The sequence below is a fragment of the Bison bison genome, unplaced genomic scaffold (genome assembly GCF_000754665.1).
Source record: "Bison bison bison isolate TAMUID 2011002044 unplaced genomic scaffold, Bison_UMD1.0 scf7180017864243, whole genome shotgun sequence".
Classification (NCBI taxonomy): domain Eukaryota; kingdom Metazoa; phylum Chordata; class Mammalia; order Artiodactyla; family Bovidae; genus Bison; species Bison bison.
The window spans coordinates 118,440-134,037 of NW_011494815.1; the positions used below are offsets into that span (position 1 = coordinate 118,440).

The window sequence follows — 15,598 nt, forward strand, 5'->3', positions numbered from 1 at the left end:
TGGTTTTGCCATACATCAACATGAATCCACCACGGGTGTACACATGTTCCTCATCCTGAACCCCCTCCCACCTCCCTCCCCATACCACCCCTCTTGGCCATCCCACTGCACCAGCCCCAAGCACCCTGTATCTTGCATCGAACCTGGACTGGTGATTCGTTTCATATATGATATTATACATGTTTAAATGCCATTCTTCCAGATCATCCCACCTTCTCCCTCTCCCACAGAGTCCAACAGACCGTTCTATACATCTGTGTCTCTTTTGCTGTCTCGCATTCAGGGTTATCATTACCATCTTTCTAAATTCCATATATATGTGTTAGTATACTGGTGTTTTTCTTTCTGGCTTACTTCACTCTGTATAATAGGCTCCGGTTTCATCCACCTCATTAGAACTGATTTAAATGTATTCTTTTTAATGGCTGATTAATACTCCATTGTGTATATGTACCACTGCTTTCTTATCCATTCATCTGCTGATGGACATCTAGGTTGCTTCCATGTCCTGGCTATTATAAACAGTGCTGTGATGAACATTAGGCTACACGTGTCTCTTTCACTTCTGGTTTCCTTGGTGTGTATGCCCAGCAGTGGGATTTCTGGGTCATACGGCAGTTCTATTTCCAGTTTTTTAAGGAATCTCCACACTGTTCTCCATAGTGGCTCTACTAGTTTGCATTCCCACCAGCAATGTAAGAGGGTTCCCTTTTCTCCACACCTTCCCCAGCATTTATTGCTTATAGACTTTTGGATCATAGCCATTCTTACTGGCGTGAAATGGTACCTACCTCATTGTGGTTTTGATTTGCATAATGAGTGATGTTGAGCATCTTTTCATGTGTTTGTTAGCCATCTCTATGTCTTTTTAGAGGTCCCCAGCATTCCTTGGCTCATGGCCCCTTCCTCTGTCTCCAAAGCACATCACTCCTCCTTCTGCTCCTGTCTTCACATCTCCTCCTCAGACTCTGACCCCCTGCCTCCCTCTTTCCCCATGAGGACCTTTGTGATTATGTTGGGTCCAACAAGATAATCCAGGATAATCTTCCTATTCCCTGATCCTCTGCTCCATCACAGCTGCAGAGTCCCTTTTGCCATGTAAGGTAACTTAACCACAGTTCTGATGATGAGAATGGCCATTTTTGAGGGTGATTTTTGGCCAGCCACACCATGTACCCTTCTCTTTCCTTCAAGTTGCCACTTCCCCACCCCTCCCTCTCAGCTGGAGAGCTTCCTTCCTGTTTCACTGAGAATATCAAAGCACTCAGACTAGACCCCGTTCATCTTCCCAGCCCACTTCTTCTCACCCCAAGAAAGCATCTTCTATCTCTCTTGAGCCTCCTGGCCCATCCTAGTCAGTCCCTCCTGGAGCTCTGGGTACCCAGAGTCTCCCTTGCTCCATGTCTTCCGTGAGCCCTTTCATGGCTCCTGTGTGAATGTGCAGGGCAATCTCCCTCCTGCTACTGCCCAGTTTCTCTGCCTCCTTTTCCCCAAAGACTCCTCATAACAGCCCTGAATCTAACCCACTCTGGACATGAGTGTCCCCAGTGCCACCAGAGCCACATGGCCAGTGTCTCCAAGAGCCTGTCTTGCCAGAGCTACCCTTGGACCTGAGTCCTTCTCTCATTCAGCACTTGAGCAAGTCTCACTGCCATTTCCTGGGCACCAGGACCAGCCAGCCACTCCACTCTGCACTGGTCCCCTCCCTTCCCACATCTAAATGCTGGAGACCCCAGGGCTCTGTGCTCAGCCTGCTCCTCCCCCTCTGTGCTTCTTCCTTGTTTGGTGAAATAGGCTCAACTTTGACTGGTCCTGTTGCCTCTTTCAACATATTGTCCCAAATTTGACTGTTTCTTACCGCCCTGACCCCTCCCCACCCATAATCTCTCACTTCTCTCCTGTAGCTGCCTCCAAACCAATTAATTCTCCACACAGCACCAGAGCAATCCAGGTGCTAGACTTGACCTAACAGTTCTCCATGGGCATCAATTCCAACCCCCACCATAAAGGCCCTGGGAACCTGAGTCCCGTCTACCCGCCTTGCTTCCCACTTGTCATTGCTCTTCCTCCCACACACCTGGCCATCCTTCCTCTCTTCGTCTGCACTCACTGCTCCCTCTGCTTCAGCATCAGAAAGTTGGGTTGTCCTATTTGGAATCTCAGCTCGTGAAAGCTGCATGCTTCCACCCTATGAAACGTCCTTCCCTTCCTGTCCTGTCCCTTCCATGGTTTGCTTCCACATGTCAAGTCTGACAATGGCAGTCTAGTTAGATTCTTTGCAAAAGCTTCATGAGAAAGGAACTTTGTCATTTCACCCCTGTGCTCAAGGGCATAAGCTGCTCTGAATGCTGTATGTGTGTGTTGGACTGGTGCTTGAAGGGGACCAAGGACAGCCATGGCCCATGCTCCTCTACATACCTCCAATGATGAAACCTTCCATTTGGCTAATAAAGTGAGGGAGTTTCCACCCAGATGGTCCTGTCCTGACAGCATTTCAGGACTCCAATAACTCTCAGAGGCTTTCAAGAGATCCTCAGCTGCTCCCTGAGCAATACAGGCTGCCTCCACCAGGCCTGGGTATGAGCAATTTCTGAAGAAACTCAGCCAAGAAGTTGAGAGAAAACTAAAGCCCAGACTAAATGAATGAAAAAGGAGGATGACTCAGGTGGGGATGTGCTGCTTCAGCTCAGAGTTTGCAAAAGCCGGGTCTTCAGCAGCTTCAGCTGGCCAGTTTCCACACACAGACCAGCTCTCTTGGGTTCAAATCCTGAAGCTGCCCCTTCTTGGCCTTGGAGAGTGCTTTCTCCTGGACCACCATGCCCTTCCTGGGCACAGCCTCCATATTGATGGATTTACATTTGTGATTATTCTGAAGGTCAATCAGGAACTTCCTGAGGCATGATTCCAGTGCTTACCTGCATGACTTAATCAAGCTGGTCTGAGTGGGTTGCTGCTATCTGGAATTTCACAGTGGTCCACCCAAGTGAGGCTGGAAGGCAGAGGCTCATAAGCCCCACTTTGCTACCTGGTCTTCTCAGACCTGGCTCAGTAACCCATCTGAACTCCCATTTCTTTCCTAGAGTGATTCTGGGGGGGGGCCTGGTCTGTGACTTCACTAGTTTTGGGTTTTGAAGGGGCTGGCCAGCTGGGGCTTTGCAGCCAACACCCCATCTACCCTAGCATCTTCACCAACGTCACCAACTGGATCGATGAGATCCAGAGGCTCACATCCCTCCCTGAGCCCATGCCTGCTCTCCTCCACAGACCCAGTTTCCACAATAGCCTCCTCGCTAGAACTTTCCTCCCTCCCCTCCCTCAGCCTCATCAGCTCTCAGTGGTCCCGTCTTGGCTTTCTTGTCCACCAGCTGTGACCCCCACAAACCAAGCTTGAAAAACCAAATACAAACAAATAAAAGACTTATCCTGACCCTGTCTTTGGGCCCTATTGCTCCTCCTGATCCTCAGTACTCACCCTTCACTTGAGGTTTGTCATCTGACTCCCCGGACAAGGGAACAGCAACTGGCAGGAGCATTAGAGCGGGGGGTTGGGGAGGGTGGCAGGGGTGAGGACACTGGAGCCCAGCTGGGGAGAGAGAAGGGCGTCTCCACTTGCATGCACCACTCCTGCTGTGGAAGTGCACAGACTTCGGAGGAAGTACATCAGTTAGCTCCAGCTGCCATAACAAATATTACAAGCAATGTGGCTTAGACAACAGGAACCTTCCTGGCCCTCAACCCCACATGACAGCTCCCTTCTGGCCAGGGGCCCAGGTCAGCCTCCCAAGGTATCCACACACCTTCAGCAGTAGAAGCCTAGTGTCTCCTTTCTGCTTAGCTGGCTCAGGACTCAGTGACCCTGCCTATAAGCCTTGAAGCAATTCTCTCATCATCCTTCCTGCTAGTCTGCCTGTCACAGAGTCTTTCTGTAGCCAGTAGGATCCCGGGAAGCCTCACAATGCATTTGCCCCAGCCTTCAGAATCCCTGATAATCTGGTAAAGTTCCCCTTTAGCACATATCCAATATGGACTAGATGCTATTCAAAAGATTCAGGCCAAATTCTTTCCAATCCTGGCATTGCCCACATGTCCTGGATTCTCACTGGCAGATGAGCACAAATGGACTCACATGGACTCTCACACGGATACCACTTGCTGGAGCCAGGAACTTGCACAGGAACTCTCTCCCCTAGATGAGCTTGGAAGGCCTCAAGAAACTGTCTTCCCAGCGTCCACACATTTCCTCAGTCCCTGCCTCTGGCTGGAGTTCTACCACTGAGGTACCACCATGCTTAGCAGTGTGTCCACCACCAGCATCAGCCCTTAAGAGCCCAGCAGTCTCTGGAAGGGGGAAGACTAGCATTCCCTCTCTTGGTGGTGAACTCAGTTATGGATCCTCAGGCAAGACTGCGCAGGGCCCTGGAGTCAGTGAGCTACTACCACACCATGAGGTCCACACACATTCTCCAGAAGATCAGGGGAGCTCAGGCAGTTCAGCTGCACTAGTAGCCACTCCACTGCTCCTAAGTTCTTATTTTCCTCCCAACCCCAGCAGCCCCAGGCTGTCTGTGCCCTGGGGCCTGGCCATCATACACCTCATTTCTGGAGTTAGGTGGTTCTCTGTCCCTCCTGGTTGTCCTTAGACCTCTAACCGGGGAATCCCAACACATACCTCTTCCTCATAACAGATGGACCAAATGTCAACTCCAGCCCAGCCAGTTCCCATTGCCTGAAACTGACTCAGTGTTCAGCATTATCTTGGTCTACCTGCTTTTTCAAGATAAACGGAAGCCTAGCAGGGTTAAGTAGTTTTTCATACATGACATAGGTAAAAATTAGTGGGAACAGGAATTCAAATCTTGATCTTTCTTACAGAACTTGAATATCGTTGTTCTTTGTACTCCTGCAGACTGTACCCAGATGCCTGTTACCCTGTGTTCATTTTCCTGGAGTAAATAGCCAGAAATGCAATTGCTGGACCACATGGTAAGTATATATTTAGTTTTGTTTTTTTTTTAAGAAACAGACAAGCTGCTTTCCAGAGTGACTTTATGATTTTACAGTTCCTTTAGTAACACTATGAGAAATCCAATCTCATGGCATACTCAACTAACAAGTTAATTTTCATTTTAGCTGTTCTAAATCAACATGTGATTATTCTCATTGTGTTCCTAATTTGAGTTTCTTTAATGACCAGGAGTTTTGAACATCTATTCATGATTTACTTGCCAAACACATGTCCTCTTTGGTGAAATGTCTCTTCATATCTTTCCCCATTTTCTAATTGAATTGTTCCTCTTTTTACTGAGTTTTAATCGTTTTTTATACACTCTAGACAAAAAACTTTTCTCAGATGTGTGACTTGCAAATAATTTCTCCAAACTTATAGCTTCTTCTCGTCCTTAACAGAGTTTTTCATGTAGGAAAATACCGAATTTTAGTAAAATCCAAATTTCTCTTTTTTTATGAGTAATGTTTTTGCTCTCATGTGTAAAAACTCTTCACCAAGCCCTAGGACCCAAAGATTTTCCCCTCCTTTTCTTATAAAAGTTTCAAAATTTAAAATTTTGTATTTAAATCATATTGAAAAAGAAAGAGAATTGGGAATCCAGAGCTCAGGTTTCTTTCCTCTTCTTTGTTACAACTGTGTAGGAAATTTGTCCTTAACTCCTGCCTAATATTCTCACAATTTCTAACGTTTTTCCCAACTTTAAATCTGAAAGATTTCAATGATATATATATTGGATAGTTTCAGAGTTTTACCAGTCACTTGAAGGGAATGATGTGTCCATCTAGATATTTCCCAGGCCTCTAGCACTCTTCAGTACAAAAATATCTTCTTATATGCATGTAACTTTTATTTTTTATTCTCTGGTTAACTACTCTGTGCCCTCTCCCTTGACCTTAGTTGAGAAGATGAGGTGAGATCAATTTAAAGAAAATCACAGTAAACTTAATTAAAAAAAAATTAAGGGTTGAAGAAATTAACAACTTGGAGACATTTCTCACTATTTGAGCTTTTCTCATGGGAAAATATGATATTATTTTTAACCAGTAACTTCAAACTAGAGGAATGGGGATGTAAAATATTGTACCCTGGCACTCCAGAAAGGCAGGCTTTCTTGCTGATTCTTCCCCTTGTCCTGTCAATCAGTTGTTAAAAGAGTCTCATTCATGCCTCTGAGTAGAGTTTGAATGAGCCCTTCTCAGGGCCACTGACATACAAATGGAATTGTGAAAAAAATTAACCCACCTCATGTCTACAATCATTTTGTACTCTGTGAAAATCTTAGACCACAGAGGCAGATATAATTAAATCAGTCCAAAAGTAATTTGGGGAGACAGGCAACAGAAGGGAGTAACTAGAAATCATTTTACCATGATCTCCGACTATTCATGCAGAAAGGTGGGGGCAGGTAAAGTTTGCTGAGGAAAAAAAAAAAAAAAACTCTGGGTATGGATCACAGACTTCAGATGACCGATCATATTCTACTGAAGCATGGAACATTAGAAGTACAGTGGGATCCCATGCTTATGTCTTGTAGAGTTTTCAATCTGTGTGCTAGGAGGCTCTCAGTATTGTTAAATACCAGGGGTTTTAAGAGATATCCTGTGAAGTAAAAATGTTACTAATCTTACAATTGATCACTAAGAGAATATGATGATTGAATCTTCTTTCAAAAGTATTACCAATCCAAGTCAATAAGTTGATTCTGCCACTATTTGTTTTTTTTAGGTTTGACAGCTAAAATTCTCAAATAAAAATGACAGGGAGCATAAAATTATTCCCATGCTACTCAACTGAAACTGACCCACATTTTCAAGTCCTGATCAAAGTTATTTGTAACAAAAACCTGCAAGGAAACATCTGAGAATCAACATTTATTGAAGCACCTCCATGTAGTAAATAAATACAGTAAGAAAAAATATTCTAGTAAACTGAATGCATTTGGATAGTCTAGGAATGGAGTCAGCAGACAGTATCTCAAAGTGTTCCCAGGTCTGAAATTCTTTGTTAAGATTGTTCTTTAGTGAAAACTTTTGGCCTAGTAGGGAAAAGAACCTACTGTTTTTTGACAGACATAAATAAGAACCAAGGAACTGCAGTCCAAGTGCATGAAAAGGCATGAAAACACTTTTCCAAGTTAAGGATATTGTGCTTAGGGTGGAGTTCTCCAAAACTCTTGTACCTAAATGCATGGATTTCACGTGTGCAATGTAAAAGTCACCAGTATGCATCTCACAAGAGCTAGTTTTAAGAAAATAATGCTATGAAGATTCCCGGTGAGAATCCATGGATACAGAACCTCCCCAGCGTGCCCAGACCCTCCACTTCTCTCCTCTCCCGCAGCAACCTTATGGGACAGTTGCCTGTGTGCCGCGTGTCTGCACGCATGTGCACGCCCACTGTGGGCAGGCTGACGGTCGTTATCCAACAGCTGCTCCCAGCGTCTGTTCAGGTTGTCCCCTCAGGAAGACAGGAGCTCTCGCTGCAATAAGAGGGCGGAGCCCCAACAGCTATCCTGGCTTGGGCGGAGGCGGGCCGTCATGGCAGCCTCTAGAATCAATTACAGGAACTTTGAGGTATTTGAGGTAAGGGAGACACACATTCTTCAACGCTCAGGGGTTCCCTTTCACCCTGGGGGTTACTTGTGCCCTTGTCGGTGTAGGGAGACTCCCCTAAAGAGTCTCCTTTTGAATATGCAAAGAAGGAACGTGAAAAAGAGGTAGCACAAGTCATTGGAAAATCAGTGAAAGTGAGTGAAGATCTAAAGTACATTCTCATAGTTTCACAGGTGACTTCCTTTTTCCGGTGAAAACATCAGTCAACACGTATGTTCAAACTGTACTCTTGTACCTGATGAGAGGAACTTTGCCAAATGTAGTAAAAGACATTGATTTGTAGTCTGATATCAAATCATGATTGACTGGCAAGCTTTGATGGGGTTTGTACGTATTTCATTGGTTGGTATGATAGATAGTCCAATGTGTGGGTTGGTTTTGTCTGTGGCTATTTGTGTTTGAGTTCATGCCTCTATTTTTGTGACAGGGTGTGAGGTTGGGTGTTGTATTTGGAGGGTGTTGAGATTGTAACACAGGCATCAAGGAGTTAGTGATTAGGTGTTTGTAGTTTGGTATTTGAGAACTATTTTTCATGTGCTTTTTTCACCCATGAATTTGGGGATTTGTATGTGTTGAATGGTAGATTTTTCATATGTGCAAGGGCAATGTTAGGAAAAGTACTGTTGTGTATTAGTTTGGGTGTACAGTCTATTTTATGTATTTGAGGAATGTCGAATGATCATTTGTGTACTGAGGGTATCATTTGTGTCTAGTGCTTGTTGTATGGGTCTGTGGTTTCTGTGTGTGTGGATTTCCAGAAGCTATGTATATTTTGCTATATAGGGGGAAAGTCTGTGGCTATTTTATAGGGCTGGTAGAGGTTGTTTATAGTAGTGTTTAGATGATTCTATATTCTGCAAGATGGAAAAATTAATTCTATGTGAGAATTTGGGAATGTGGGTAAGCATATACAGGTAGTGTGGGTAGTGTGTTTGAAACAAAGAGTATATATAATTATATGTTTGCATATTTGTAGTGTAATGGGTAATTGTGGTTATATTTGGGGCTTATGGAGAGTTGTGTGTATAGTGAATTTATGTGTGTATTCAAGAAGCACGGCCATTTGGAGAACTATTTGCTAGTGCTATGGATTTCTGTTTTTCAGTAGGGGCCTCCTAGGCTTATATAGTTTGAGAAGTAAGTATGTGTGTATCTGATGAGAAGGTGAGGTTCCAGGTTTATACAGGGGATTTAGTAAATTTCATTTAAGTGTATTAGAAATATGTGATACGCTCATTTGTTAGTATATGCAGATGTATGAGCCAGCTCCTACTAGCCAGGGATCATTTGGTATATGGAAGTTAATTCATAAATGGTTTCCTGGAGATATTTCTATGTGTCTTACTTGTGTGTACTGGTTTGTATGTGTCTATCATCAGATGCATGAATTATGAAAGTATTCATAATGTGTGGAGTGTTAGGAGTATCCAAGTGTATTTCTTTGGAGACTGCTAAGGTGTTTATACATGTGTGTTGTAGTAGGTAATAGGTAATATATTTGTATATTCATTGAAGATATATATACATGTATAGTGTCTTTCTATTTATATGTTGGTAGAGAGGTGAGGAGTTCGTGTTCTGGAGAGATAGTATAGTGTATCTCCAGCATTCTTGCCTGGAGTATCCCTATGGACAGAGGAGCCTGCCAGGCTATAGTCCATGGGGTCACAAAGAGTCTGACATGACTGAGCAACTAAGCACAACACAGCACGGCACAGCCTTTTATTCTTTATATTGACTAAGAATAGTGTTTCTTTCTTAATATCTTTTTTTGGGGGTTGTTCATTGCTTTTATATAATGACTTCTATATGCTGATTTTATATCCTGCAACTTTGCTAAATTCATTGATGAGTTCTAATGGTTTCTGTTGCTGTTGTCACTATTGTTTTGGAAACTTTAGGATTTTCTACATATATGATCATGTCATCTGCAAACGAAGGTAATGTTACTTCTTCCTTTCTGATTTTAATGCTTTTAATTTCTTCATCTTGCCTAAGTCCTCTGGCTAGGACTTTCAGTGCTATGTTGAATAAAAGTGGTGGGTGTGGGCATTTTTGCCTTCTTTCTGATGTTAGAGTGAAAGCTTTCAGTTTTTCACTGTTGAGTAATATGTTTGCTATGGTTTTTTCATATATGCCTTTCTTGTGTTGAGGTATAATCCTTCTATACCCAATTAACTGAGAGTTTTTATCATGAAAGAATATTGAATTTTGTCAGATCATTTTCCACGTCTATTGACATGACCATATGAGTTTTTCTTTTTTTCTCTTTTTTTCTCTTTTTTTTAATTTTTATTTTATTTTTAAACTTTACAAATTGTATTAGTTTTGCCAAATATCAAAATGAATCCGCCACAGGTATTACATGTGTTCCCCTTCATTTTGTTAATGTAGGGTATTATGTTGATTGATTTGTGTATTTTGAACCATCCTTGCATCCCATGAATAAATCGCACTTAATCATGGGGTATGACCCTTCTAATTTATTCTTGAATTAGCTTTGCTAATATTTTGTGGGGGATTGTTGAGTCTGTGCTCATTCCAGATATTGACCTATAATCTTCTTGTAATGTCTTCATCTGCTTTTGGTATCAAGGTAATGTTGGCCTTGTAAACTTAATTTGAAAGTGTTCCCTTCTCTCCAGTTTATTTGGTTGAGATTGAAAAGGATTGGTATTAATTATTTAAATTCTTGGTAAGATTCACCAGTGAAGCCATATGGTCCTGGATTTTCTATATTTTTATATGATTGATTCAATCTCCTTTGTTATTGGTCTGTTCAAGCTTTCTGTTTTGTCTTGTTCAGTGTTGATAGGTTGTATGTTTATAGGAATTTATCTGTTTCTTCTAGGTTATCTACTTTGTTGACATAATTGTTTATAATAGACTCTAATGATTCTTTTATTTCTGAGACATCATTTGTATTGCCTCCTCTTTCATTTCTGACTTCATTGATTTGTCTTCACTCCTTTATTTTAGTTAATCTGGCTAACAGTCGGTCAAATTTATGATTAAAAAAAACACCACTTTTTAAAATTTCTATTATTTTTCTATTCTCTAATTCCTTCTGCTAAATGTGAGATTAGTGTTTTAATTTTCTATAGTTCCTTGAAGCCTAAAATTAAATTGTTTGAAGTTTTTCTTACCTTTTAATGTATGTATTTACCACTAGGAACATCTCCTGTAGTATTGCTTTTGTTTCATCCTATAAGTCTTGGTGTGTTGTGTTCCATTTTAGTTTGTCTCAATGTACTTTCTAATTTTCCCTTGGTTTTTGTCTTTGACTCAATATTTTTTTTAAAAAGTGTCATACAGTATTATAAATATAATTGAAATTGGTGTGTTTTATATATGATGGTTAAGAAAATAAATCCTAAGAGTTTTCATCACAACAGAAACACTTTTTTTTTTTTTTTTTTAATCCGTATGAGATGATGTTCACTAACTCTCTTGTGGTAATCATTTCATGATGTATGTAAGCCAAATAATCACACTATATGTCTTAAAATTATGCAGTGGTCAATGTCAATTTACCTCAATAAAACCAGAATGGGGGAAAAGAATGTACTGTTTACTTTCCACATATTTGTCAATTTTCCTATTTTATTACTCTTATGGGATTTCTTGTTTCATCCTACTGTGGTCAGAAAAGATAACCTGAAATTATTGCAGTCTTTTAAAATTTTTGCTGTATGACCAGAAGTGGTATTCCTGGATCACATGGTATTCTAATTTTATTTTTTTGAAGAATGTCCATACTATTTTAATATTGGTTGTACCAATTTACATTCCAAACAGCAGTGCACATGCTTTGTTAAGTGATATCAGATGTACACTCTGATTATAAAGAACGCCTGTGAGGTCTATGTGGGGGTCTCTGTATGATGATCTGAAAGAACTCTGGGTGAGATTGCTCCATGTGGGTTTGTGAGGGGGTCCTGTGTGTCATTAGGGTGGGTAAATGTGTGTCTGTCAGAGGGCTTTGTGTGGGGTCAGTGTGGATTTGTGGGAGATTCCCGAATAAGGTTAGTGGAGTCCCTGTATGGGGTTAGTGTGGGTCTGTCAGAGGTCTCTGTATGGGCTCAGTGTGGGTCTGTGCAAGGGTTCCTGTGCAGGGTCGCTGTGGGTCTGTGGGAGATCCCTATGCAGAGTCAGTGTGGGTCAGTGGGAGGTCCCTCTCTGGAGTGAGTGTGGGTCTCTGGGAGGGCCCTGTGCAAGGTCAGTGTGGGTGTGTGGGAGGTTTCTGTTTGGGGACACTGTGGGTCTGTCAAGGGTCACTCTCTGGGATCAGTGTGGATCTGTCTAGGTCTCTGTGTGGGGTTTCTGGGGGCCCTGTGCTGGATCAGTGCAGGTATATGATTGGTCCCTATCTGGGGTCAGTGTGGGTCTGACCCACTCTTTGAGGGGGACCCTCCATTGCTGTCCTTTCTGTACCTCATGGCAGGAGAAGGGCAAGGGCCTCTCCACATCTGGTTCCTTGCTGTTCTCTCAGTGTCCCTTCTGTGTCATTGCTCCAGACAGGCACCTTAGTTCCAGCTCCCCCGACTCAGCACTCACCTCTTGGCGCCTCTGAGAGGACCTGGCATGAGGTGGGCTCAGGATCCATTCTCTGTGCTCCCCTCTCCTGAACTCTGGGGGGCACTCGATGCCTAGGATGCAACCCCTTCCCTCAGATCCTGGCTGAGCCGCCATGCTGACCATGGAGGATGCGGTGCAGAGGCAGGACTAGTCTCCAGGGAGAAAACACAGCACAAGCAGGCCCGTGTCCTCTGTCCCCACAGCCCCAGGCCTGGTCCCACATGTGGGGGTCCTGACAGGCATGGAGGCAGGGCCATTCCCGCTGGCTCCTGGATCAGGGACCCCCTCCAGGAGCAGGTCTCTCCACCATGGGAGTGACTGTGACATAGAGCCCCCAGTTGTTCTAGGGGATTGCTCTTGTCTCCCTACTTTCCTGTGTGGGCGGGCCCTGGGAGGAAAGCTGACAGCACCCTTTTCCTCCACAGGTGACTTCCTGCTTGGTGACACATCCTGTCTGCTGGTCTCTTCCCTCTCCAGGTTCTGGGTTGAGTGAGGCTGAGAGCAGGTGAGACTTGCTATGACCCCTGCACATCCCTGGGCCTGTTGAGCCCCTCACCTGTCCCTTGGGAGCCTCCTTGGGCCACACGTGCAGATAGAAATCACATACCACGAGTCTGTCCTGGGCTCCCCGTCCTGTGAAATCTGATTATTTACATTGTGGAGAAGTGCAGCTTCCCTTCTTGGAGGCTCCATTGCCTCTGGCAGCCTGGCCCTCTGTGGAGGAGCTCTAGGAGTTCTCCCTCTGTCTGAGCTCTGGGAGCAGCGTAGAGGGGAGGCCTGTCTGAGGTGGGGCCACCAGGAGCCACCGGGCCCCTAACTTCTTTCCTCTGGCCTGTAGATGGTGGTTGGACACCACGGGCTTTTGGTCACTGCACCGTCTATGGACACCTCTGCCCCCTGCCTCCTTCCCTGCATCCCACCCTAGGGGCACAGCGTCCTGCCCTCAGACCATGACGTGATGCCACACACAGCCAAGAACCCGGCTCATTTACCCAGGGGAGGTGGGTGCTCTGAGCAGGGCTGTCCTCTCCTCTAGGACAGGGATGGAATGGCCCTTTGGGGGCCTTCATGATCGCCACCACCCAGTCTCAGACTGGGAGTGTGTGGTCCTCAACCTTGCCTCTGCTCAAGAGCACGAGAAACACAGAGGTAGGGTGACAGGCCTGGTGCATCTCATTCCAGCTCCTTCTGGAAGAGGAGGGGCTTCCAGGGCAGTTTCATCTATCCCACCATGACATGAGGACAAGGTTTCTCCTACCTCGAGGGGCCAGCACTGCCTGCAAATGTCCCTCCTTATTCTGACATGTGAGTTTGTCTCTGACACTTTCTGAGCCTGAGGGGTATTTCATCCTCTGAATACCGTTCCCCTACAGCCCCACAATTTCCAGGTAGAGAGAGAGCAGAAGACAGAGCCAAATCCTGAAAAGGGGGAGATCTTTAGATTTAGTTCACCTTGATATGTTTTAAATGCTATTGATTGTTTCTGTAATGCTGAGATGATGGAAACAGAAGTTGCAGCGAAGGAATTGGGGTGAAGGTAAGTCTCCACTCTGGGGTCGACCTCCCTCCATGGCCCCATCCCACCTGGAAGCCAAAGCAGGCACCTGGAAAGAGTGGACCATTATCCATTGCCTTTCCCCCAGCAGGGCACAGACAGAGGCCACCAGATCTCATAAGAAAAAACATTTCAGGAACCAAAAAAAAAGAAAAAGTGTGGTAACAGGAAGCTATTAGCACACACAGTATGCACTGATATGAGGGGGAAAAAAGGGTCTCTGCAAGATAAGCATTTTTTCCTTGGAGAAGTTTTGCTACCAGGGATACTGTGAAAAACATGTTCTGATTGAACAAAAGAGGCATATTTCTGAAGAAGACAATGCCTTGGAGAGTGGAGGGGACAGCCTGGGACACTTGTTACTCGAGCCATGCTGGCAGGCTCTGCCCGGAAGGGGACCTGGCTCCCTGGGTGGGAGGCCTACTTGCTATCCCTGGAACTGGCCCACTTATTCTCTTTTGGAGAGCTATGGCCCATGGGGGTAACTGGGTAATCACAGGCTATATCTCTTCTCACTCTTGTGTGTTCTTGGGTGGAGAGAAAACTTTGGTTGCAGTAATGGGGACCCAATGGGTCCCAGAGTTCTGTTTTGTACCAATTTAACTCCAAGGCATGAGGTCCATAGTGAAGCACCATCTTCTCCTTTAGGATCTGTCCAACAGCTGTCATGAGAGTTGGAGCTCAATAGCCCTGCTGTCCGTGGTCGATGTGTTTTTGACTGCCTCTTGGCTCTGGGCTGTGGCTGTTTCAGGTTTGCCTTTTTGCTGTGGCTCTTCTAGTCCTTTGCATTTACTGGGGGAAATCCACTGCAGAAGGAGATCAATCCTTTTTTTTGAAGCAGCTTTCTGAAAGAACCTGTCCCTTCTTCAGCATTAAATGTCGAAACTTGCTTCTTAGGGACTCTGCTGATTCCTTTTTCTGGCCAGAGCGACTAATCCCTCTGACCTGGTAGCCATTCATTCTGCCAATCTTTTTTGTTGCTGCCCTACTTTGGGACTTCTATATGTCTCTCACCCTTCAGTGGGGACACACTTCTGGCTCTTATATTTGGGCTTCCATCTCAGGGCCAGCTGCTGCCCCTGGCTGCTCCCTCCACACGATGTAACATCATAGAGCATCTGAGAATTGGACGTGGATGTGTCTTCTCTGGACAAGGTTTGGGAACAAGACAGAGATTCCTGAGAAGCCAAGATGTTTGCAGCAAGGAACATATCTGAGTGACAGTCTTCAAGAAGTGTATCCATGGTACTGTCTTGAAGGAGCAGCCTGGTGGCCCAGATTCAATTCTGATTCTGCTGGTCTGTGAACCTTGAAACTCAAGCTTATGAAAATGTGCTTCAAATTTTAGATCTTCTGAACTTGAGGCAAGAGACTTTGTATTCAGTGAAGGGTTTCTACTGGACCTTGGAGATCGTGGACTCTTCAAATCCATATTAATGAGTAGGGATTTGACCCAAACACTAGGTTCCAAAGTACCTTTTCCAGCAGGGTCTCCTTCCACAGACTCTTGTTCCCTGGAAGATGTGGAACATTCATCAAGGTCCACTAATGTCATGATAGAGTAAGATTCTGGGGAGGCTCGTCCCCCAACTTCCTACTGTGGTTCATTGCTGGCCATTGCTGAACTACAGCTGGGCTCCAAGTTGCCTTTGTCAGCCCCCATGACAGCACTGTGCCAAATTCTGATCCCTAAACTGTATGCTGCGGCATGAGAAGTTGGTTTGCTTTCCTGTGCATTCAGAGGGATCTCTGAGGGCTTACAAATGTCACCAGCTGTGGGTCCTCCCAGAGCCCCTGGGCTTCCTCACTCACCTGTGAAGGAGTGGGGAGCAGCCTCTCCAGGGA

At 44.6% G+C, this 15,598-nt stretch overlaps 1 protein-coding gene across 1 annotated transcript in view; it reads left to right on the forward strand.

The window, feature by feature from the left end:
• The window catches only part of LOC104993724 (ovochymase-2-like), an 85,923-nt gene that overhangs the window by 33,703 nt on the left and 36,622 nt on the right, over positions 1-15,598 (forward strand). The window contains 3 exon segments of the mRNA XM_010847101.1: positions 5,906-5,918; positions 7,437-7,590; positions 7,668-7,754. Coding sequence (XP_010845403.1) covers positions 5,906-5,918; positions 7,437-7,590; positions 7,668-7,754 — 254 coding nt within the window.